Raw genomic sequence first — 23,614 nt, 5'->3', positions numbered from 1 at the left:
GCAGGGGGAAATCACTTTAAAACAGCCCCTCTATTCATCTGTAAAAATACTGCAGTGTGCCACAAAAATGGCTTGAAGCACTTTTAGCAACATGCTAGATTTGCCTGTGTTGAGATGGCTGCTCTCTAATACAGCAGTAGTTTTAAGATATTTCCATCTGGGCTAGATTCCATCACCCATCCTCATGCTGAGCGTACCTTATTCAACTATTAGTTCCACTGACTGCAACTCAACATGAGTAAGAGCAATGGAACCCATCCCTCTCAGTATTAAAATACAGAGTATGAACAGAGCAAAGCTACTATCTATCTGAATTATAAACTAGTGCCATATAAAACCACTTCAAATACTACTGGTAATGTTTGACCTACTTCTACAACAGTCTTCTCCTTTAAGAGTTGGTGACCTTCTGAAATGTAGGTGCAGCCTGCTCCATGGTTTCCAGGACTTAAGACTGTCCTTTACCTTAAATGAATTCCAACGTAACAAAGAGCCCAACATTTAAATTTTTCAAAGCAAGAGTTACTTGCCTCTTCTTTTTCCCTGAAATACTGCCATGTCTATTTCTCAGAGACTCTTCTCATATTCATCTTTCTAGCCAAATGTATCCACACATTCTCAGATTTTAGGTCTTTCTCTCTTTTCCAAAACACTTTCTGGGCCCTCTGCCTGAAGAGACAATTCTGTTAATTTTAGATAAACTCACAATCAGCTATTTTCACAGTCTCTATCCTCTGAAAAACAGAAATCAAATCAGTTACTGTAGATAACAAGCTCTTCTTGTCCACATGCTGCTGCTTCTGAGAGAACACATATGCTTGTGAATATCTCAGACTTTGTTAACAATACCTGTCTATTGTGTATAGGATGAGTCTGTCCATGCTTCTCAGCATAGGATGTACAGTCTGCCTCCACCTTCCCAGCTTCCTTTTCAATCACACCCTAAAAAAAGGAGATGAAGGATGAATGTGGAACAGGTATAAGGGCAACAACACTTACACAAACTACAAATTTTCTTCCTCTGCTGAACGCTTGTTCATACATACACTCTGTATCTGTACTTCTAAAGCAATGCCCAGCCATCCAAACACACAATCTGGGGCAGCTCAGAATAACTATAGCAGCACCAGTACCCTAAATATAGCATCCAAACTGAAAGCTCTGGATAGACCTAATCTTTACTGAAATTATGAGTTACAGCCACAGAGGCTTCCAAACAGGTATTAACAATGGCATACTTCTAAATGTTTGCCATAAGCACCACCTATGGTTGCACAGAAAGGGCCCTTGCTGCTGCCTACTCTCAGAGTTAGGAATTCACTTAAAGTCTCTAGGTGAAGATCATGCTTGTCCTTCACCCTCTCCACTATGGCCACACAAAATTGAGAAGAGCACCTCAGGATTTGTTCTTTGCCAAGGACTTCTTTTCAGGTGCCACCATACAAGGCAACATCTTTCTGGACAAACCCACCTTTGGGAATAATACTGTGAAGTGAATGTTAGTTAGGTGGCAGCAGCAGGGAAGAAGTCCTCAAGGGCACCTTCACTGGAAGATCACTCCAAGCAGAATTCACTGTCTGGTCACAGCCTTCTCCTGACTTTTTCACTTAGGTGAATTCATGCACTTACTTAAGCACATTCATGGGCATTTACTGGCAGTCTCCTTGTATTGCTTGTCCAAGGCCCATCATTTGTTACCACTTTGCCCAAGGTAACCACTATATGCGCAAGTCCCAGAGTGCCTTTTCCTGAGGTCAAATATAACCTAGAAATGCACAGTAGCAGAGTACACTACAACACTGTTTAAATACTAGGTAAAATTACCTTTTCCACAAATGATCTGGAGAGAGTTTAAGTGTCTTGAGTGGGTCACACAGCCAGTACCAAGCCTTGATATCCCAATTTACATGTTCAGTTGTTAAAGCATACAACTATTTTTCATTTATACTTATTATGCATTATTGTATACCTAGCACTATTTTGAATACAAATAATTTTTACTTTTTTAACTGTTCAATAAAGATTTAAAAAAAAGAAAAACCTGTTCATTCCTTCTGGATCAAAGAACCTCTGTGATAACAGTGAAGTGTTTCCACAAGCTTGCTACTCTGCCTCTCAGAAACAGCTGAGAGATACTCTTCTAAATGTATCAGGGTGGTCAATAGCTGATCTCCTTGGGACATATCACTTTTCAGCATTGGATATAGTGAAAGAATGAACTTGCACAGAGTCTAAAACGTATACTTATTTTTTTAAATAAGAATTTTCTCTTTCATGGATAATGACAGAATGTGACTAACAGTGCTTATCTTTGTCTGTACTCGAAGACATTTAAGTAAGTAGAAAATGGTGACTGTGGATTAGGAATTTTTGCAAAAACAAAATCATATAATGACAGAAGAAGCCACCATCACAATAGCCCCTCTGAGAAGTCATAGGCACAGGGACTGGGGACTAGATCATTGATGGATTTTTTTTACCTTTTCAGATTCTCTTAGTCTTTGCCCCAGTGAAGACAGAGCTTTGCCTCTGGTTTTGAATGAGTTGAAATTTCACCAACATTTATAACTGCAGAATGGAGATTAATTTCAGCTCATGGTACATTAAAAATACCCATAACTATTTTAACCATGAAGTCAATGAAATCACACAGTTGAATTGCTGAAGTGCTTCCGTATTGGAAAAAGAACCAAATTTCTCATCTCAAATGATATTCCAAAACCAGAGTAAAATCTCTGGCACCCTTGAGAGATGTTGCCAAAAATCATCCCATTTCTCCAAGGTCCAAACTCTGCCACTGCTAGTTACCTGAAATAACAAAGTCTTGGTGAACAAGCAATCCAGTTGCAGTGCAACTAATGCGCAGCAAAATGCTACTTCACCAGGTGAAATCAATCACTTCAAAGACTTCAGAATAAAGGTAAACAGAGGCTTAAGTTGAAAGAGGAACCTGAAATGCAAATTTATACATTGTAGCTCATGTGAAAAGAGTAATTGGCTGAAGTGATAGCTGAACGGGGCCTCAGCTCTCCTCCAGTACCTCATTATTAAACCATCACTGCGTTGCTTTATTGGATGAATCAAATACTTCCTGTCATAAATACGGTTGCAACTTGCTCAGGCACTAGGCTGGGTGTCTCAGCCACTCCAGACCTCACCCTCCCACACAACTTCTTTTTGCTCTGAGGTCAAATAGTTTCAATAACTGCGCTTGAGTCTTGCAGGACATTTTCCATCCTCGGTATGTATCTCTGAACTGTACCTGGGTCAGACGTGGGCAGGGACACCATGATTCCCGAGAAAAAGGCTAACACACTTCAACGGGCCCCAGACACATCCGCTTTTTCTGCTGGGAAATTTTTTTTCCCAGGTGAGAGCAGAGCGCCTGGGCTCCAGAGTAACGTCTCTCCTGGACAGGCCCGCTACCTCCTTCCCTCCCCTCCCTGTCCCGGAGACCCGGCGGCCCCTCACCCTCCTGGGGGAGTCGTGGCCCTAATTCCTGCCCCAGCCCGCAGCCCCCGCTCACGGCGCGGAGGTGACGGAGGGAACCCCCGGCCCAGGGCGGCGGGCCGCTACCCCCCCCTAGAGGCGGCCATGTCACGCCGCCGCCTCCCGCCGAGCGCAGCGCCACCAGGCGGCCGCCATTTTGAGCGCGGCCGCCCCGCTGGCTCCCCCCGGCCACGACCTTTTCCGTCGTGCCTCTCCGCCCGCACCCGCCGCCCTGGCGGGGCGGGCACGGCCGCGGCCCTCCGCGGCGGCCGCCCCGGCCCCGGCGCCTCGCCGCCGCCCTGAGGTGCCGCCCGCACCGTCCGCCCTCGCGAACGCCCCCGCGGTAGTTACCCTGTGGCCGTCCCGCGGCTGGGGGTTTCTTCCCTGGGAGAAACCAGCGGAGCCGCTGCCGCAGCCCTGCCGCCGACCACCGGCCGGGACGCGCGGGGGAAGGCGCCGCAACGCGGCCCCGCCGGGGCGTGCGGGAGAAGCGGGGAGCACCGCTGTCCCCCGGGGCAAGCGCTCGGCGGCTGCCGGCACCTTCGGGCACCGGGGAGCCTTGCTTTCCCTGACTGGCTGGGCAGGGAGGCTGCTTAAAGCGGGGGGGGGAGAAAAAAAAAAAAAGCGGAGAGGGGGGAAAAAGGACAACCGTGCAGCCGAGCGCCGGCAGCGGCTGGCGTTAGCTCTGCAACAGCCCGAGCGCCGGCAACACCGCCCCGACGGCGCCCCGCGCCCGCGGGACACCGCGCCCCGCCGCCCCCACGCCCCCCCCCCCCCCGCGCTGCTCCGGGGGCTCCGGCGGCCGCGGCCCCCGCCCCGCCGCGCCCCGCCCCGTCCCGACCCGACCCGCCGCGCCGGGGGGGCTCCGGCATAAATACGGCCTCGAGTGGCGCTCCCGGACCGGCGCGGCTGGGGAGGGGGTCGGCGGCGGCGGCGGCGGCAGCAGCAGCAGCAGCAGCAGCAGCAGCAGCAGCAGCAGCAGCCAGCGCTGGTGGCCTCGCCTGGGAGAGGGTGTGAGGGCCTCCGCTCCGCGCACCCGCCCGGACGGTGGCTGCCGCTGAACAGCCCGATCGAAGCCCCCTCTCTTCCGATCCCCTCCCTCGCCCCCTCTGGCCCAGCCACCGTCTCCTCCGCCGCCCCCATGGACTTACTGGGCCCCATGGAGATGACGGAGGGCTCCCTCTGCTCCTTCGCGGCCGCCGATGACTTCTACGACGACCCGTGCTTCAACACGTCGGACATGCACTTCTTCGAGGACCTGGACCCCCGGCTGGTGCATGTGGGGGGCCTGCTGAAGCCTGAGGAGCACCCGCACCACCACGGGCACCACCACGGGCACCCGCACGAGGAGGAGCACGTCCGAGCGCCAAGCGGGCACCACCAGGCTGGCCGCTGCCTGCTGTGGGCCTGCAAGGCTTGCAAGAGGAAGACCACCAACGCCGACCGCCGTAAGGCTGCCACCATGAGGGAGCGGCGGCGGCTCAGCAAGGTCAACGAAGCCTTTGAGACCCTCAAGCGCTGCACCTCCACCAACCCCAACCAGCGCCTGCCCAAGGTGGAGATCCTGCGCAACGCCATCCGCTACATTGAGAGCCTGCAGGCGCTGCTGCGGGAGCAGGAGGACGCTTACTACCCGGTGCTGGAGCACTACAGCGGGGAATCAGATGCCTCTAGCCCTCGCTCCAACTGCTCCGATGGCATGGTGAGTGCCCCAGGGAGGACACCCTGCCACCGAGGTGCCCCAGACGCTGTTGGTCCAAACCTGCGCAGGGCGAGTCACCTCCTGCCTTTCCTATAGCAGCTGCCTTCTGTACCTCCCCAGGCAGAAGACAAAGTCCCTTCTCGTGCCTTGAGCTCCAGCAGCAAAGGGAGGTGGGGTCCCCACATGCCAGGATCTCTGGGAAAGAAGAAAAATCTTTTCCACACTTTTTTCCCTGGGATGTGAAGTCAGGGAGGTCCCCCTGTGTCCTGGGGGAGCCAGGGGAGAGCTGCTGGGGGAGCACGTTGGGAAGCTGCCTGTGCTGGGTACCTGGGGGCATGGCGAGGTCTGAGCCCTGCCTGTGCTCCCGTAGTTCCTGGGGCATCTCTGTTTCCATCTTCTGCTGTATCATTTCCTTCGAATCCTCTAGGGACAGCAGAGAGGAAGGTCCCCCTTGGTCATGGTAGTTACAGGGGAACTGGTAAGAGTCTGGGTTTTGTTTTCTGCCGTTCGTCGTGATAACAGGAGAAGGGTCTAAACAAAAGGAGTTGTTTTTCTTGAGCCTTAAGAAAAAGGTTCTCTATTTCTCCTCACACTTCATCCCCTCCATAGGCAATTACCAGCAATAGGAAGGAGACCCCAGGCTTTCAGTCTTGTTCTTATGTTATGGGGAGTGGAGAAGAAGGGTGGGTGCCAGAGAGGGTGTCTCACCGCTGCATCTTTTCACTGGGGCTATAGGCTCAGATTCTGGTCTGGCTCTGGGGTGGTGGGATGTGGTGACTAGAGCACAGGACAGCTGTCTAGGATGGGATATCGGCAGCACTTTAAGACCTGAGATTTTTTTCTGTGCTGTGGTGGGGATAATCATTACTGAGTTGAACATCTGCGATTATGAGATAGTTGGCAGATTGGAGAACAGATTTACACAAATGATCCCTCCTCAAAATACAGCCTTTTTCTTCTGTCAGAAAGCGTAATTTCGTTGTGGATTAAAATATTGGAAACAAATATATTGGTCAATGTTTTGGGGATTTTTCTCTACAAAATGGAAATGGGAAAAGAAACTAAAGGAAATAGCAAGGGACAAAGGTAGACTAGAGGCTTTTTAAGAGGAACTCATGTTTGGAAAAACCTTCAAAAATTAAACCAAAAACAGACTCATTACCCTTTCGGTCTCCTTGTTGTAAATTGAAGATATGTGTAGGACAGTATCTGATCAGAATGCTGGAAAACCTCATCTCATTTGTAAGCTACAGCATTCGATACAACAACAATGGTAATTTTCCCTTGGAACAGCTGTGCCACATAAAATATTCTGAGGTGAATCCCCTTCTAGCCAAGTTAAGTTCTGCCTCATTCAAAGAAACTACAATTTGATGGCATTTCAGCCAGGACTGGAATGATGGCACAGTCTAGGGACTGAAATAAGAAATTGGATGGTTACTGGGATTTCAGTAAATGCTGTCCCCAACCAGTGACCTCACTCAGATTGCTCTCCTTTCCAGATGGAGTACAGCGGGCCTCCTTGCAGCTCTCGCAGAAGAAACAGCTATGACAGCAGCTACTACACAGAATCACCAAATGGTGAGTATGTACCGTAACAGCCATGTGCAACATGGAGACTGAGGCAGTCAATGCAGCAAACTTCCCCGTGCCGTCTCTGTCCCCAGTTGTTCAGCTGACCCCAGCTGGGCTGAAAGAGGAACCTGCCTTTTCAGCCAGCGAGCTGTTGATGCTAGTAGAAGCATTGGATTTCCTCTAGATGTATTTGCAAATAGGGGGATATGTTAGAGCTGCATTTCCTATTTTGCAAATATAACATCTGGATAAAAAATATATTCTTCTCTTCAACTAATTTTCAGTGGTTAACCATGTTTTGCATGAAGACTTCTATCTACCATTGATCCAAATGGGAGAAATTGTCAATTGATTTCAAATCTTCCCTTCCCTTTCTATGGACTGAAGTGAAGCCCTGGATCCACCCTGCCCCAAAAGTAGCATACTTTGGTCGTGTGTCGCTTCCATTTTGCAAATTACAATCTGTTTCCTGATAATTGGCATCCTTCACCAATATTCATTTCCTCTGAGTCTTTACATGCTCACAGATGCATACTGTCAGGCACTCACTGGTGGTTTATGAAAGAACTACATCCTACTAACCTTAAGTACCCATTGGATAAACTGAGCACCTTTTTGTCTGTTTTTTAGATCCAAAGCATGGGAAGAGTTCTGTTGTTTCCAGCCTTGATTGCCTCTCAAGCATTGTAGAGAGGATTTCCACAGATAACTCCCCATGTTCTATACTGCCTCCAGTGGAAACTGTTGCTGAAGGGAGTCCCTGTTCCCCCCCAGAAGGAGCGAGTCTGAATGACAGCGGAGCCCAAATTCCTTCCCCCACCAACTGCACCCCACTTCCCCAGGATAACAGCAGCAGCAGCAGCAGCAACCCTATCTACCAAGTGCTATAAAGGCAGGTCCAGCTGGACTGCACTGAAAACAAATTGCTCTGTTCAGCCACGCTCCAAGACCTGCCTTCTAAGACTAAAAAGACTTCTCAAGACTTGTTCCAGTTTTAAAATATCACTGAAAATTCCTTCAAATATATAACTTTTCAAACCTGTATTACTTCAAAATACACCTAGTTATTTATTGGTTGTTACGCTAAAGTTATTTAATACGTCTAGAGATAAAACTGTATACCATGAAATGGCCAATGTTTAATCTCAGCTTTGGGGAATAGGAACCTGGCTCCTGAATGCAGAGGAGAATAGAAATCTACAACAGTGGTGTGGCATGGCAGATCCTTCCTATTACTCCCGTTCTGGCCAAAATAAGGTTGTGGACCATTTTTTATAAAACTTTTTGTATAACTGTAAATAAGAGTTGCTTTGCAAAAAAAGGAAAAAAAGACGAAAAGAAAGAAAAAAAGAAACATAAGCAAAAATTAAACACAAAACAAAAAGGGGAAAAAAATTTAAAAATATTTAATATTGCTTGGTTTGTTGTGTCAAACTTTTAACTTTATATATTTATACAATGTGGTTGCCAAGGATGTTTTCAACAGTATTCTAAATAAAGACCCTTATTTATAAAATCTGTGCTGTTATCTTGACTTTCATTAGGGCTTCTAGAATTACTAGTGCATTTAGGAGTGGTATTGAGATTGCTGCCTTGGCAGGAAGAAGATGCAGGCTCTGATTCAGCAAAGAAATCAAGAACATGCTTCAGTTGCACTACTTTCAACTACTTTGCATAAATATATTGCTGAAAAGGGTTCTACTTACTTCATATTGTATCTTGGTGATTTCTAAACCAAGTCTTGTCCATCAGAGGTCATTATTAAAGAGATCTGTAAGGTAAATAAGCATGTTTCTCTTCCTCCCCCCAAAGTTTACAATTACATTATAGGACTTGATCTTACAAAGATGTGTTAGAACTAGGATTCACAATAAATTAGACTCTCCAAATTCCAGTGCAGCTATCATAACCTAAAGTTACACAACAGTATCTCACAAGACCAGGTACTACATTCTTGGACAAATGTTCACATTTTTCACTCAAGGTCTAATTTTCGAGTGTTTGTACCACGTTCATCTATTCTTAGGTGCTAGAAAATAATTGCAAAGGATTTTTTGTCATAAAGTTCAGATGTAGATCACAGTTTTCCTCAAATTTAGGTTGGAATTTAGGCCAAAGATAGGCAGTTTTAATTTGGATTTGAACTTTACGCCATCTCTGGCAGCACTACTCCAGGGATTTACTTCTTGTTTAGAGCCTCTCTAAAAATAACCAGTGGGCTATGTTTCATTCAGTATATATGTGTAACCTTGCAAGCTTGCCATGAAACTGAAAAATGTTAAGCCCTGAGCAGGTTGTCATTGGTAAGTAACCATGAGAGCATTTCTGTACATTTGGACAAGAATAACCAGCAGCTACAGCCAATGTGAAACAACCCATTTCTTGTCATATGACTGTGATTTATGGATTTTGTTTAAACATCACAGTAAAAAAAAAAAAGAAACAAACCCCACCCCAAAAACGAACCCAGATATCGTCATCAGCTCTAAATACTTTGATGACAGATTATTTGTTGTTTTCTCTCTTAGGTGACTATTAAAGAGGGAATTTGTGCAGCTCTTACCTCTTAAACAGGAAAAAGAAAGGGGGAACAGCTAATTCCATGGGAATGTCTCCCAGTCCTTAAGTTGTAAGGGCCTTGAATATCAATGCTCCATGGAGAGAAGAGGAGTGAGCAGCCTTGTGTCCAGCAGAGCAACGCACTTGCTCCTCTTTCCTCCTGGGGCAGAGGCGTGCTCCAAACTTGCTGTCTTACCCGAAGCCAGAGGGGCAGGGAAGGTACCAGCCCCAGGAATTCCTTCCTCATCCATGCGCATGACTGTGGTTGATAAATCGTCGTTGAGGTACAGGACCACTCTGCGGAGCTGGCCAGTCTCCCACGGATTGGAGGGGACTCTGAGGCAGGACTGGCCCCTCAATATCTTCATCAAAGTCTAACTTTGTAACAGCCCAGCCCATAAAGGTTGAGCTCACCCCTTTCATTTTTCCATTAAAAATAAAAATTAAACGTACCTGCAAACGTGCTAATTCATACTAGCATGAATAGGGAGGGTCTCTACTGAGGTCAGAAAAATGCCACAGGTTAGTTTGAAGTCAATATCACTAACTTAAAAAAATTAGAGCCTCACAAATCAATACCTCGCACATCAACAATAAAATTTTCATTGCCTCCAGCAAACATTCCGTCAGGCCCACAATGCAAAAGATCAAAAGATGCTTTTGTGAAATACTATAGACCTTGCCATCCCCATACTCTGAGACTGGTGAAAGTATCAGTTTTACTGTGGTGTAATGGCAACCAAGAAATATTTGGCCAGCTGAGGAACTACAGAGACTCTATACATGTCGGCAGCACAAAGTTCATGCCTGCCTCACTCCAGCACCCCACCTCTGCGGAACACAATAGCGTGTACCTGGTTGTAAAGCTGGCACGGCAGGGTGGACATGGGGCGCCTGCCTGTGCTCAACAATGTACATGCAGTTCCATGTGAAGTCATGTATATTGCATTTCACTGATTTATTTTAGCAACCCAAGTTTCCACATACTGGTGTTAATGTTACAACAGAGAACAAGCATTTAGCACATCCCAAAATAGATGGATGGGTGAAGAAGAAAATAATATTCACAGATTTCCTATGCAGAGTCCATCTTTTTCCCACTGAAGTCAGTGAGAAAAGTCCACTGGAGTAAGGCCCAAGGGCATCAATGCTGATAAATACAGCTATATTTATTTTTAAACTTAAATAAGGAAAATATGTTCCCTGTGCAATTTCTTCCTGTCTATTTCTAAGGTAATATACTTAAAACAAATACCTGAAGTTCCTCTGCTCCCCTGTGCATCAAGAGGACAGCATGTTACTGATGGAAGTACATCCCAGTCTACGGGCAAATATTTCCAAGCTGGAAATGCTTGGATTCAGAGCTTTAGTTTAGTTCCGACAGGGAACTAGTTTATGTTCAGGCAGGGAACATAAGCAGAGCTGAGGAACAGATACAAGACTGATCCAACACTCACAAACTTCGCTTCTTAAACTGGGCTCCTGAAGGTGTATTTAGGCATTTAGGGCTGATTCTACAAGACAAAGTGCAGTCTAGCTTGGTCTACAGAAACACTCCAGCATGGGCTACAAACACATACCAACACCCTGAAATCAAGGTTTATACCACGCAGGTTCCTGTTCAATATTCTGCAGGACGAGGCACCGTCTGATTTTAAAAAATCTGAATCCCGCAGATTGCACTGACATGCAGAGCCTGGGAGAAAACAGGGGTGACTGCAAACCAGACCGTTCCTTTCCCCGAGCTGCCTTGGCAGGACAGTACAGAGCCTGCCTAATGTGGGTTTGGAGCTTTTCCCTAAAGGTATTAGAATTGTCTGATGTTTCCTACGGCACGCTACCTCCAAAGGGAAAGTTATACAGCTACAAACAATTAAAGGAAAGTAACTGTCTTTGAACATAAAGATAAGTGTGTATTTTAGGCATGTTTGATTTGATTTCATAACTTAAGAAAGCCCTGCTGGGGCTGCATGACAAAACCCGTATTATCGGTTTACCTTATTCAAGCTATTGCTATGGGAAAAGTGAAGTTCACTTACATATGCTAAGTGCTTTGATTTTAAATTTCATCAGGTCATTTGCAAATATAAGAATGAAGAGGATCCTTTTTCTACTTTCAATATTTCACAACAGCAAAGTGCAATAAAATTGCTGTTTTTTTAAAAATAACAATGTTATACACCATTTCCCGCATTAGCATTGAAGCTGCTACAGAAATTTTTCACATACTGAAAACTGAATTTTAGGTAAAAGAAATATATGAACTATTCCTGGTATATTTTTTCTTTTAAAATATTTTATCATCTGTATCCCAAAATACTTAAAAAATACTAAGTTGGCAGTTGCTTTGCACCAGATGCTGCTCTTTTAAAATGACTTGTTGTTTTAAAAACAAGATAAAGATCTTACAAAACCCCACTGAACGTGGAAGGAAAAAACAGTTTTCATTTTACAGCCTGTATTTTGCAGAGATATTTGAAAGGGTCAAATTGTCCAAAGGGCAAAACCTGCTCATTTTACTCACAAAAATGGTATTATCTTCAGAAGAACTACACCCAAAAGTGGACACACAAGCAAACATTTGTACCTCATACCACCCAAATGTTAATGAGAAGAAATTAGTATTTCCCTTTTGTTTAAAAATTATTAATTTGTTCTCGAAATCAGTGGCAAAACTTTCAACTTCAGTGGCAATAGTTTCAAGCTGCTGCATGTAATACTGTCTGGGATAGCATTCACATAGCAGCGCAAAGCCGTGACAAACTCCCTGCTGTGCTTCTTTGCTTCTGCTCTGCTCACTGACCATTTCTATCACAATGCCTTCGGATACATTGATTCCCTGAGCACAACCGCACTGAAGAAGCTGGCAGGCTTTGCTGCTCACCTGATCTTGAAAATACAAACCAGAAACCATCCCCATAATAATGCTGAAAGCCTACAACATTTCCAAAATGTGTGGCTGACACAGAGCCTGTGATAGCAGGAGATGGATGAAGGACATTTTGAATAACTTGCATATGGCAATCTTGGCTTCACTAACAGTAGGTAAAATGGTCTTCATACAGTCAGAGTGCAAATCTTTGACAACACAAGCTGCATTCAGTGTGTGTGAGAGAATGTGGGATGGAGATAATAGGCCCACACGCCAACATCACAGAGATCATCTCTTGAGGCATACTTGAGTACCTCATTAAGCACCATTTACTAATGCTTCGCAGCTTACCCTGCCTCAGCCTTTCAAATCACTTGTTTTCCCATAAAACTGTTGAACAGTCATGACCTTCTCTCCTTGATCTATGCAGCACACTCCCTTCTCAAAAGGTTCCTTGCACAACTGGGAATGTCATTAAGTGGAGACCAATGGCTCTCCTTTCAATAGTTGAGATTTTGGGGCTAATGAGGGAGAGAATGGTCCTTAGTGTAACACAAAAAAGCCTCCAGATAGTCCTTTCCCACCCAGGTCCCACCAGAAATTAGGGACATGTCTGGCATAAAGCCATGTGGGCCAGTAGAAGGAACACAGAAATCTACCTTTCACATACACAGACACTTCTGAATAAAGACCTTAACACTGCAAGTTTAATTGTGAAAACTGAACTATCCCATAACCACAGGGCGATAGAAAACCTCAGGGTTTTCCCAATAGTACAGTCAGCATAGCACTGAACGCACGCTTTCTTTCTAAAATGTCAATAACTTTTATCTTCGACGTGCATCTTAGCAACATCAACAAGTGTGCTATTTTATGTAAGACTCGATGAATAACCCCACATTCATCAATAGCGAGGCAAATACTGTATATGAAGTGAAGCTTTCCACTATTTATAAAAAATTTATTAAAAACTCTGACAGACCATAACCCACTTAATCACAAGACTGAGGGAGGTTGTGATTGTGGTGGAGGTGGTGTTGGTTTTTTGCTTGGAGTCAGATTCACTCAGAGGTCTGTGTCTCAGCACAGTCACCTAATGTTGCATGTCCATGGCTGTAAAAGGGGGTCTCCCAGTCTCAAGGGACCAGATCTGGAGATGCTGGATAAAATCCCGGAACTGTTGAAACTCTGTGAAATACAGTCCTCCCTAACCGACCTGAACTGACCTTGAGTCGTTTTTTGGTCTTAAGGCAACATCTGCTGGATAAAATGTAAATTGCAGTTCTTTCTGAAACTCTCTCTTGGTGAATTCAATGTTCTGTTTTGTCATCTTTCTAGAACAGAAAATTTGTTGGTGAGGAAACAGAAAAAATATTCGCGGTCTTCAGTCAGCACCTGGAGCCCCATACACTAGGAAAAGCAGGAAAAATATATTGGAAAAGCCAAGCTCTTCCCTACCAAAAGCCTTCTACAGAAACAGAGAGAAAAATTATAGGAAGAGTATGGGTTTTTTTTATTACTGCACAAATTTTAGGGTACTGCTCTATTTTTCTTTGTTTTAAGTGAAAAAGAAAGACAAAAGGAGAGAGAAAATGGAAGGTCTTTGAAGGCATAGTATGGCCTGTGCTTCAAGCAATGGTCCTGGGGGAGATAGGTTGCTTACCAGAAGGCAGGTGGGGCAGATGCAGAGGAACAGGAGATGACAGCAGGACCGTGATGCGATTCTCTGGCCAAGTCCCTCAGTAGGGCGCAAATCATCTCAGCATGTGCGGTAACCCCTATCTAACATGCAGGTGTAGAACAGGACAAGCTGAGAAACAGTCTTGCAAATTCAGAAAGATCATTTGAAGCCATGTGAGAGAAAGGTAAGCAAGCCTAGAGGCAACATACCTAACAATCATCTACCTTATACTTTGGCCATACAACATTCCTTTCTTTCACATTGATGCTTTACTTCTGAATCCTAAAACAAATGCACTTGGCTGCCATGACTGAAAGACAAAACCCGGAGAACTTGTATTTTATCTGGGGATTCATGCTCTGTGAGGACAGAAAGGTCCTCATGGTTCACTGACAACTGCTGTGTGCAGAACTCTGTGTCTGACTGACTGTCAGGCCAGGCTGGGATTTTTCAGTGACAATCCATCGCATTTGGGAACAAACGTCCTGTGAGACCCATTCGTCCAACTCACGACCATTTTCTTACATGTGGTTCTGTTTGAAGTCAGGGGGTTTGACTGTCACTGTGGGGCAGACTATTACCATCCCACCATTTGTGAGTGTCCTGGTTTCAGCTGGGATAGAGTTAATTTTCTTCCTAGTAGCTGGTACAGTGTTATGTTTTGGATTTAGTATGAGAATAATGTTGATAACACACTGATATTTTCAGTTGTTGCCAAGTAGTTTTTAGACTAAGTCAAGGATTTTTCAGCTTCTCATGCCCAGCCAGCAAGAAGGTTGGAGGGGCACAAGAAATTTGGAGGGGACACAGCCAGGACAGCTGACCCAAACTGGCCAAAGGGGTATTCCATACCGTGTGACATCATGCCCAGTACATAAACTGGGGGCAGTTGGCCTGGGGGTGAGGAATGCTGCTCAGGAACTAACTGGGCATCGGTCAGTGAGCAATTGCATTGTGCATTGCTTGGTTTTTAAATCCCAATCCTTTTATAATCACTATTATAATAATAATTATTATCATTATTATTTTCTTCCTTTCTGTCCTATTAAACTGTCTTTATCTCAAACCATGAGTTTTACTTTTTCCCCCCCCCCCCCGATTGTCTCCCCCATCCTACTGGGTGGGGGAGGAATGAACGAGCAGCTGCGTGGTGCTTAGTTGGTGGCTGGGGTTAAACCACAACAGCAAGAAAGAGTTTTTATTTCTAGTCGGTTGTTTAGAAGAGAGTCAGTGGGCCTGTACTGGTAACGCAATACCTTTTTGTTACGAATGTCTTTACTGGATCTTAGGCCACCCGTGGGTTTCCTGAGGCTGGAGCCTAGACAATTGATGTGCCTGTGATACTAAGAGGTACATTTAATTGCTACAGTGTAAGAGAAACATTAGGGCAACCAATAAGCAATATGTGTGCTTTTTTTCCAAACCACTGGAGGGCAGTATTTCCATGAAAAAGAGGACTTGGACATAATTTCTTTAGGGCATACATTCTGCCCCCCCCCCCCCCCCCCCAACTTTTATATCTAACTCTTCCTCAGTTCAGGTACAGAGTATCATTTCATACCAAGACAAATGAAATTAATGAGCTGAACTCCTGCCTAGTGTAAATTCATCAATCTTACTGGCAGTTGACACAGTATTGGCACCCTTATCTGTTGGAATTATCACAACAAATCCAAATTCATGCCTTGCAAAGATGCAATTCTGTGTGAAAAACCACAGGCTTTTGTGCCTATATGGCAAGGTATCCCTATGAGTTGCCTAATGGTGGTTAGGATGAAGACCATCTTAGAGCAAAGCATTTATAGAACAGCTTGTAGAGGGAGTCCCGTTCTTCAAACAGGGCACGTAATGCTCCCGTTACAGATATCATACCACAGAAATACAAATGTATGCAGGGAGGAACATGTCTCATATCGGTCACTTCATTCCTTTTGGAAAAGAAGCACAGCATGTGCTGAGCACACATGCTCTACGCTCTCGAAGGCTGTCCTCTACAGAACTAGACACTTGAAGCAGCTTGCAGTTTGAAGCCAGCTGTACAAAATGCAGTCCCAAACATGCCTTTCAAAAGCTTGACAAATGCCAATTACATTAAATGATATGAAAAAAGCAACAAAGTAATGTGCCTAAATAAGAAAGCTAGAGATGGAGCCAGCCATTCGGTTTGAAGTACTTCCAAGAGAGATGTTAAATCCAATGGCCAGGGCAATTCTGGAAGAAATAAATTAACATGCTGGGTTAATATTTCAAGCTCTGTGGGAGTAAACAGTGTGTGTGGTGAGGGGAAGCAAAGGTAAAAATATCACAGGGTGCTATTTTGTTTGTTTGTTTGCCAAGGACACTTTAGCTTTTGCCATTTATTACTCTTCATGGTATGCTAGAAAATACACAAGACAACATAAAAGTATCAGCATTGTGTCACTGGATTTCCTAAATTTATCTTTTCCCCATCTGTTAAATCTTAGCTCAAGGTCAAGAGAAACCACCATTTTGAGTGAATGAATTATGGGATAGACACGTTCAAGAAAAATACATTAGCAGTGTTCTTTTATCTTTAGTACTACAAGCAACCACAGCTTAAAGATTCCTCTCACCATAGGACTTCTCTGAGAAATAAGATCTGGTAGCTCGTTCAGAGAATGCCCTGTACATGTCTTTTGTTCCATATTTTTTTCTGGTCCTCATAGCTAAGGACTGACTGATAGCTGTCTGGTTCTAAATCTTAGATACCTGTCATCGGGTAAGCTCAGGCCATCACAAACTCCCAAGTTCCAGCAAGTACCGGGGCTTGAATCCTTTCCAGTACTCATCTGTTGGCAGCTGTTTCCATCTGCTCCTTCTTCAGTGGTTCTGCTCAGTCCCTAGGGAAGAGCAGGAAGATCGTCACGCACTGAACTTGCTTGTTGTGAACTGGCTGCTCATGTTTTACCTGAATCTGTCATTTTGCCTCGTCTGCTCTCTGGCCTTTTTTTGCAATAAGAATTCTGAGTTCTGCTGTGCATCAAAGGCAAAAAAAAGCAAGCTATTCCTCAGATGTAGATGACGAAACATTATTCCTTAAGTACAAACAATTATTATTAAAAAGAGATACAGAAAAGATTGATCAGATCACTTAATCCTGACAGCTGCTAGGTATGTAGTGATTCTTGCACGTATGTTTTGTAGCTGAAGCAACATATCTTTGACGTGTCTGCTTTGCAGTGAGTGAAGGCATTTGCCCTTCAAGCACTCCATGATCACGACCATTACCTGTGGCCTTTTTTTGTTTGTTTATGTGGTAAACTGCACAATGTAGAAGGAGAAAAAAAAAACAAACCAAACATCTATTTCCACGTCTTCTACTTCAGACACCAGTGGTTACGTTCCCAGACTTGCAGCCGAACCTTTAGGAACTTTGGTTGGCTAAGCAAATGTCTATGTACATAAGGCTCCTCTATTAATTTGTCCCATTGCTATTTACGTACTTGTTAACTTGCTATCTAAAGACTAACATTAATTGACCAGCGTGAATTAAAAGTTTTTACTTTTTTTTAACCAAGAGAATTAGTTTTATATTTTCAGCTCTGAAAGTTTTAATTCATATTTCGACATACTGTCTCTAGCCTGATTTCCAACTGGACCAAATCCTCTTCAGATCTCTTGGGCCTTCTCACAGGTGCAGCTGAAAATGCAAACCTTTGTGCATAAACATAATTTTTTTCTTCCAAAGTACCTCAAAGTACATCCCTAACTATAAGCAACATTCTGCAGATCCTACTCAGTCCTATCTTGGGAGGGAAGAATAGTCACTAAGACAAGCAATAGAACGTAACATGGAAACAAAGGTGAAGAAGAATCCATTAGCGATCCAAATACAATCACCTGGATTTTGTCCCAACCAGAATTATATATATTTGTGGATATATAGGCAAAAAACACCTCCTAAGGGCTGTATAAACATACACTCAGGAAAACTGACAGTAATTTCATTGACTTCCCACATCACCTTTTGTGTGGTGCACTGTCCTTCTGAGCCTACATCTCTCTGCTTGGATTATGCAGTGGTCAAACTGGGCTACAGAAGTACAGCACCACTATAGTACTTCTGCATGAAGACCTTTTCATATACTGAAGGGTTTTTAAAGGGTTTGGCCTGATAAAGCAAATGAGAAGCTAAAATACTTCTAAATACATGACACAGAATGCAATCTTTTTCTGCACTTTCTAACAGGCAGGATGCCTTTAAGCTAGAGAATGATTTTAAAAGAACCTGCAGAAATGTATTTTATTTTTGATTACAGTCTGAAAAATGCCATAGAAAGAAGGCCTTTACTATAGATTTGAGAACTGGGCATCCCTTTTCTCTCATTCTTTCATAGGAAAGCCAATGAACATGCTATTGTAGGCTCTCTTCTAGGATAGAAATCCATCCTAGAAGCACAGAAAGGTCCAATTTTGCATGAGAATGGAGCATATCTGAAGGAAGATCCACTTCTGATTTTTTGTTGGCCAGCTCTGAATACCTTGTGCCACTTTAATCTTTCTCTGCTTCCTCATTATTCCCCAACACCTTCTACTTCTGGAATACCTAGAGGCAAGGAGTATAACTACAAAACCTGGCAGAATCCGCAGAGGAATCAGACTGAATCAGTAAACACTGACTAGAATTGTGGTGTCTTAGGAACAAGCATATCAGTGTGCTTCTTAAGCTAAACTGTTGAAACACAAACCTGCTACAAATCTTGTCTGTTAGCAGGAATCCCAGCCATGATCTGGAGGGCTGGTACAACCCTTTTGCACTGAGATTCCTACAGAAGGCTTTCCCAGGTCCTAGAAACTCTGGGTAGAGCATCTTCCTGTTTCCTGGAGCACACAGACCATTCATTATGGTATATCGCACAAAGGGAAGGCTGAGGACAAGCTAATAGAGGTACCATCCTTTCACTATTTGCCTTGATCTAGCTCTCAACACCTCATTTAACTGGAACAAAAGTTATTAACGGAATTGCTGCTAATGCTGAGCCACAGGCCCAGGCACAAGCCAGGATCAGGAAATCTGCATTCCCAGCAGCTGGCCCAAGATTTGTGACAGAAGGTGGATTTTGCTTTCCATTGACTCACACTTACATTGTATAAATCCCGGTTATTGACAAAAGAAATGCAGCAGATTTCATCCTTAGTGCCAATTATTTAACTAGCATCACTGGAACTATTATACTTTATATCTCTTCATATGCAGCATACAAAGAATTACTTCAACAGGATTAAATGTCATATTTCATGGGACTAGCTGTATAAATATTTACAAAGCTAGAGAACAGCAAAGACATCTCAGTGTTATTAATTCATGTCAAATATTGAGAAGCTGGGTTAATCAAGGGATTTAAGCAATGCTTTAAACCTTTGAGTCAGCATTGTTGAGATTTATTTGAACTACTCTTACCTTTCAACATCCGAAGTTTTACAAACCGGTTATAACAATAAAGATTTACAGGCCAATTTCCCATCTGCTTGTCTGGGAACATTTCAGTCACCATTGCAAACTCAGAGTAGGCTAGAGAAGTAATAACAGTTGTGGAAAGTGAATCATTCAACAAAAATAAAGTACTCATTTCAGCCTAAAAAAAAAAAAAAGAGAGAGAGAGAGAAGAAAGAAATGTTCTGATTATGTTGATGTATTAGAGAAATAGTCAGGTGATAGGCAAGCATATATATGGTATAAAATGGAGCATGTTCTATACTCCTCAGTCAGAAACAGACCCTAATTTGTGTGTGTGTGTGTGGTTAAATGAAAAAGAGGCACTGAGAACTGCATGCCTTGTTGAAGAAAAGACTAGCACCTCCTGTTCTGTATTCTGTATATAGTATATGTGAAATACATATGTCTGTATCTATGTGTTTGTGTCTGTTGCTATGTTCATGCACCTGCAAATTGGCTGAGATTTTAAGAATGTAGTGACAGCATTAGTGGAGTTTTGTTTTCGGAAAAAGCTGACTATGCCAGTCTCAGAAAGTCAAGGACCTTTTAGGACTCCTCAAAACAAATCATCTAATAAAATAAAGCCAAATCACTAGATATTTCCATAACTCTAGTTATAGTACATGGTAGGAGTTAAACAGTTCAGATCTATGTGCACTCATTTACTCTTCCAGAAAGGTAGATTCAGAGCCTTCAGGATGACTGCACTTAGCTCATAGTAACACATATTTAGCAGCTTCCATAAGCATGTTTTTGTCATGCGTTGACGTGAACCTTCCGATTGTATAAGTTGAATTTTTATTGTCACCAGCTGCTTGTTTTGCTGGATCACACCTAGATCAGCAGGAAGAAAGAAGAGACAAATCTATACCCCTCCTGTAACTACACATTGTAACAAAGTGGCGCATTAGCCAAGCCGCATGCCTCATTTCAGTTACTTAAAGTAGATTTTGCTGTGATTTAGCCCCATGATTTCTTGAGGAACAATTATTTCTGTTTTAGGGAATGCCTCATCAAAGACAGATCCTGACACTTTCGCCACAGCCTTGACTAATGTAGGTCTAGAAACTTACACTCTTTCAGATCAATATATGTGCTCCAAGAGAAGCGCGGTGCCTGACCCAGTCCAGCTGCACGCTGGATTCAAGAAGGTGCTGGGTGTAAGTAGACAACTCAACAGTTGTCTGCAGTGCTTAGTCCCCTTCTTACCAGGAAGGAGCAATCTTCTCTTTCCCTACAGGAAAGGGAGTTTGGAAACCTCTCTAGTCTTTCAGCAAGCAGCAGAACACTCCTTCCACCACCTCACCTTGCTTGTGTACACCATCCCAGTCATCCTATTTACCCAGTTCCATCTCCCATAAATTTTCAGCAAAACCAAATGGATTCAGGTGGGAGTTTCTCTTAGTTAACGGAGTGAGTGAAGACCAATGATGATCTCTAACGTATCACAATACTACTTCCATTTTTTTCCAGAGCAACTTCCATTTATCTCATAGTCTGATACGCATCTGTGCAACACTGCTGTTTCTACACCAGCACTCTTTCTGAAGGATCCTAAAGAGATCTGCAAAACAGAAAGAATCTTCACTCACAATCAAATGTTAGCCCAGTGTGAATGCGTGGAGAAAAAAATGCAACCCAGCAGGTAGAGTGTAGCAAATGTTTCTCAGCTCACAGCAAAGCCATGCAACAGTTGAAGAACATGGATGAAAATGAAGTACATCTTCAAGCAAAACTTGGGTAATTAAGAAAAAAAATCCAGCTAGATAAAAGTGGAAGAACTAGCATTCAGTCATAACTTCTGCTGCTCTGGCTACTCTCACTAAAAGCAGCATGACTTCTTTGAATCAGGCTTTGGGCTACACAGCTCTTCAGACATGCAGCACCTCTCTGATTCCCTCAGTCAACATCAAGCACGAACCAACAATTTTCTCCACCATTCTTTCTATGGAAGGCTTTCATCCAACTATTGACAGTTCAAAGGGGTAAATCTAACCTTTCAGAAAAGTAATATCATCTATGCAATTGCAACTTGCTTTCTTTTTAACTGATTTTCAAGGACAAAGTGAGTACATCGCATGCTGAAGTGCATCACAGCTTTCCATTTGAAGACCTCAAACCAAATGATTTACAAGGATCAATATTAACAGATAAAGCAATTCACAGCATGATGTAATCTAAAACTGATAAAGAACTGCATTGAAATACTGTTGACTTGTCATGAATTTAATACAAGAGGGCACAGACTGAATTATAGCATTCAAGCATTGCAAAACTGGTGTTCCAGCCCTGGCTGCCTTTTGTTTTGAGATTATAACTCTCACAAATAAATGTCTCGCTCTCAGTTTCCTCCAGCTTTAAAATATTTTGAATGTACTCTCCAGTTGTATTCATAGTTGCACACAAAGTCATAGGTTCTCTGAATATCTCTTTTCCCTCTTTTTCATAATAACCCTTTTCTTTGAATATAGACTGGCTGATGAACTCGGACTTAGGCTTGAATTTCGGGAGTGAGTGCTTCGTTAGCTGTCACCATTGTTGGTATCCTCACTGGGAACCTCAGTGAATGAAGAGGCTAAAGAGGTGTGCAGAATGAGATACCCTTGTTACACTAGTAAAGCACCAAAGCATAAAGCAAAGCATCCCTATGTGCTTCCCATGCCTATACAATACTCTGTGATTTTGATCCATCAATCCAGCATCTTCCATAAGTGGTAAAAATGTCTCCATACAAAAACTAAAACTAAAAAAAAAAAAAAGTTAAAATTTCACTCAAAAATTGTGAGTTACTAAGTTTAGGAATGTTAAGGAACATAAGTTCAGTCATCTCCCACATTGAGGAGAAAGGTCCTTTGGAGTTAGATTAGAAATCACTGCACTTCTCAGCTAAAGCAGTTAAGTGGAGGGCAGGGGGATTAACAAATGAACAGCATGTGAACCCACAAGCTGGTTTTTTCCTTTGTAGACAGAATTTAGACTTCTGTCTGAAAGACAACCTACCCTTCATCGTATACTATTACCCTGGGGATGCTGAAGCATAGGGCAACAGAGGTGAGCCCAGGACAGCAGATACAGCGCTGAAAGAAGGACTTACTCTTCCTGTGTCATCAGAACACAGGAGACAGTGGGGTGACCTAACACAAGTGATAAAATTAGTAAGGGGACTCACTCTCTTTTTCTGTCACACAGTAGTTTAAAAACTAAAATAGATCCATGGCTTAAAGCTTCCACTGTCATCGTTAAAAATGTAGATTTAGAAGAACAGCTAAGGTTATAAGTAGACCCAATGACTTTAACAGGACTGTTCAAAGCGCATATGTACTCTCCTGGGTAGTAGCTGTGCAACTCTGGCCTCTCAGAAGGCTCCCACAAGGAAGGCCTTTAGAAAGGCCTTTCTAAACTCTACATCTTATTTTCCCCACTTGTGCCAGGTTTTGGGCAGCCCTAGCTCAAAGTAAATAATCATCAAAATCTCTCACCAGTTGCGAGAATCAGATCAGGAAACAAAATGTAATTCCAAGGCCAATGTCTTTTAATACATTTTAAGAATTTCTGCTAACATTACCTGCTGCTGTACCAGAATCCTTTTTCAAAGAGACTGTGAACTACTGGAACAAACTACCAACTCCGTGTGTCCCACAGAGGTCTCCCAGCACTATTCAAGTTGGTTTAGCTCTTTTTAGCAAGTAAAATTACTAATTTAACTTAAAATGACAAGAGATATCATAGAAAAACCAGATAATTCCTGGACTTACGCACTCACCTTCACATTAAGTCCTCCCTGCCTAACTTCTCTTTCCAGCGTAGAGAAGACACCCATCAGGGAAGTACAGAGAGGACTGCTCTCACTTCATTGACGAGGGACCTAAACTTTCACACAGGCATTCATTTATTCATTCTTTAACTCCACTGAAGTCAACGGCGTTACATGAGTGACCAAATGCATGCTCCTGTTTCTACAAATTACTATATTGGCTCTAAGGCAAGTCTAAAGACATAGAGGAGACACAAAGCTATTCTGAAACCAGAAAGACTGAATGTGGGTATGTCCGACTGTGGCAAATTCATTCATACGTTCATCTCATGTACACAGGAGATTAGAGACTCTCATTATAGCCTTGGAAGTCTTTGCAGAGTGAGGGGAGATCCTTCAGCATCCCAACACCTGAAGATGGAGGCTTCTAGTTTGAGATACCAAGGCTGCATAAGCAGTTATTCTGCAGCCAAGAGTCAAATATTTAATGAGCTTTAAATGTGTCAAATATAAACCAGAATAAA

The 23,614-nt window shown here is 43.4% G+C and overlaps 1 protein-coding gene and 1 long non-coding RNA gene across 18 annotated transcripts in view; one reads left to right on the top strand and one right to left on the bottom strand.

The window, feature by feature from the left end:
• LOC142040290 (uncharacterized) overlaps positions 1-9,465 on the bottom strand; it is a 78,974-nt gene extending 69,509 nt beyond the window's left edge. For 11 of the 17 annotated variants that reach the window (XR_012653153.1, XR_012653165.1, XR_012653163.1 and 8 more), the window contains exons 1-2: positions 3,841-4,087; positions 850-942 (exon numbers count right to left, since the gene is read on the bottom strand). This is a non-coding gene — a long non-coding RNA (uncharacterized LOC142040290). Of the gene's footprint in view, positions 1-530; positions 670-849; positions 943-2,808; positions 2,951-3,840; positions 4,088-8,472; positions 8,538-9,329 lie in introns of those variants that run through there. The other 6 variants (XR_012653152.1, XR_012653161.1, XR_012653159.1 and 3 more) reach the window with 4 other exon arrangements.
• MYOD1 (myogenic differentiation 1) lies at positions 4,382-8,282 on the top strand. Its single transcript, XM_075047971.1, has 3 exons — positions 4,382-5,191; positions 6,694-6,772; positions 7,397-8,282. Exons 1-3 carry the CDS (start codon positions 4,631-4,633, stop codon positions 7,654-7,656), a joined length of 900 nt encoding a protein of 299 aa, XP_074904072.1. The 5' UTR covers positions 4,382-4,630; the 3' UTR covers positions 7,657-8,282.
• Positions 9,466-23,614: the final 14,149 nt, after the last annotated feature.

The sequence above is a fragment of the Buteo buteo genome, chromosome 16, assembly GCF_964188355.1.
Source record: "Buteo buteo chromosome 16, bButBut1.hap1.1, whole genome shotgun sequence".
Lineage (NCBI taxonomy): Eukaryota > Metazoa > Chordata > Aves > Accipitriformes > Accipitridae > Buteo > Buteo buteo.
This window is presented reverse-complemented; position numbering and strand designations above follow the sequence as displayed.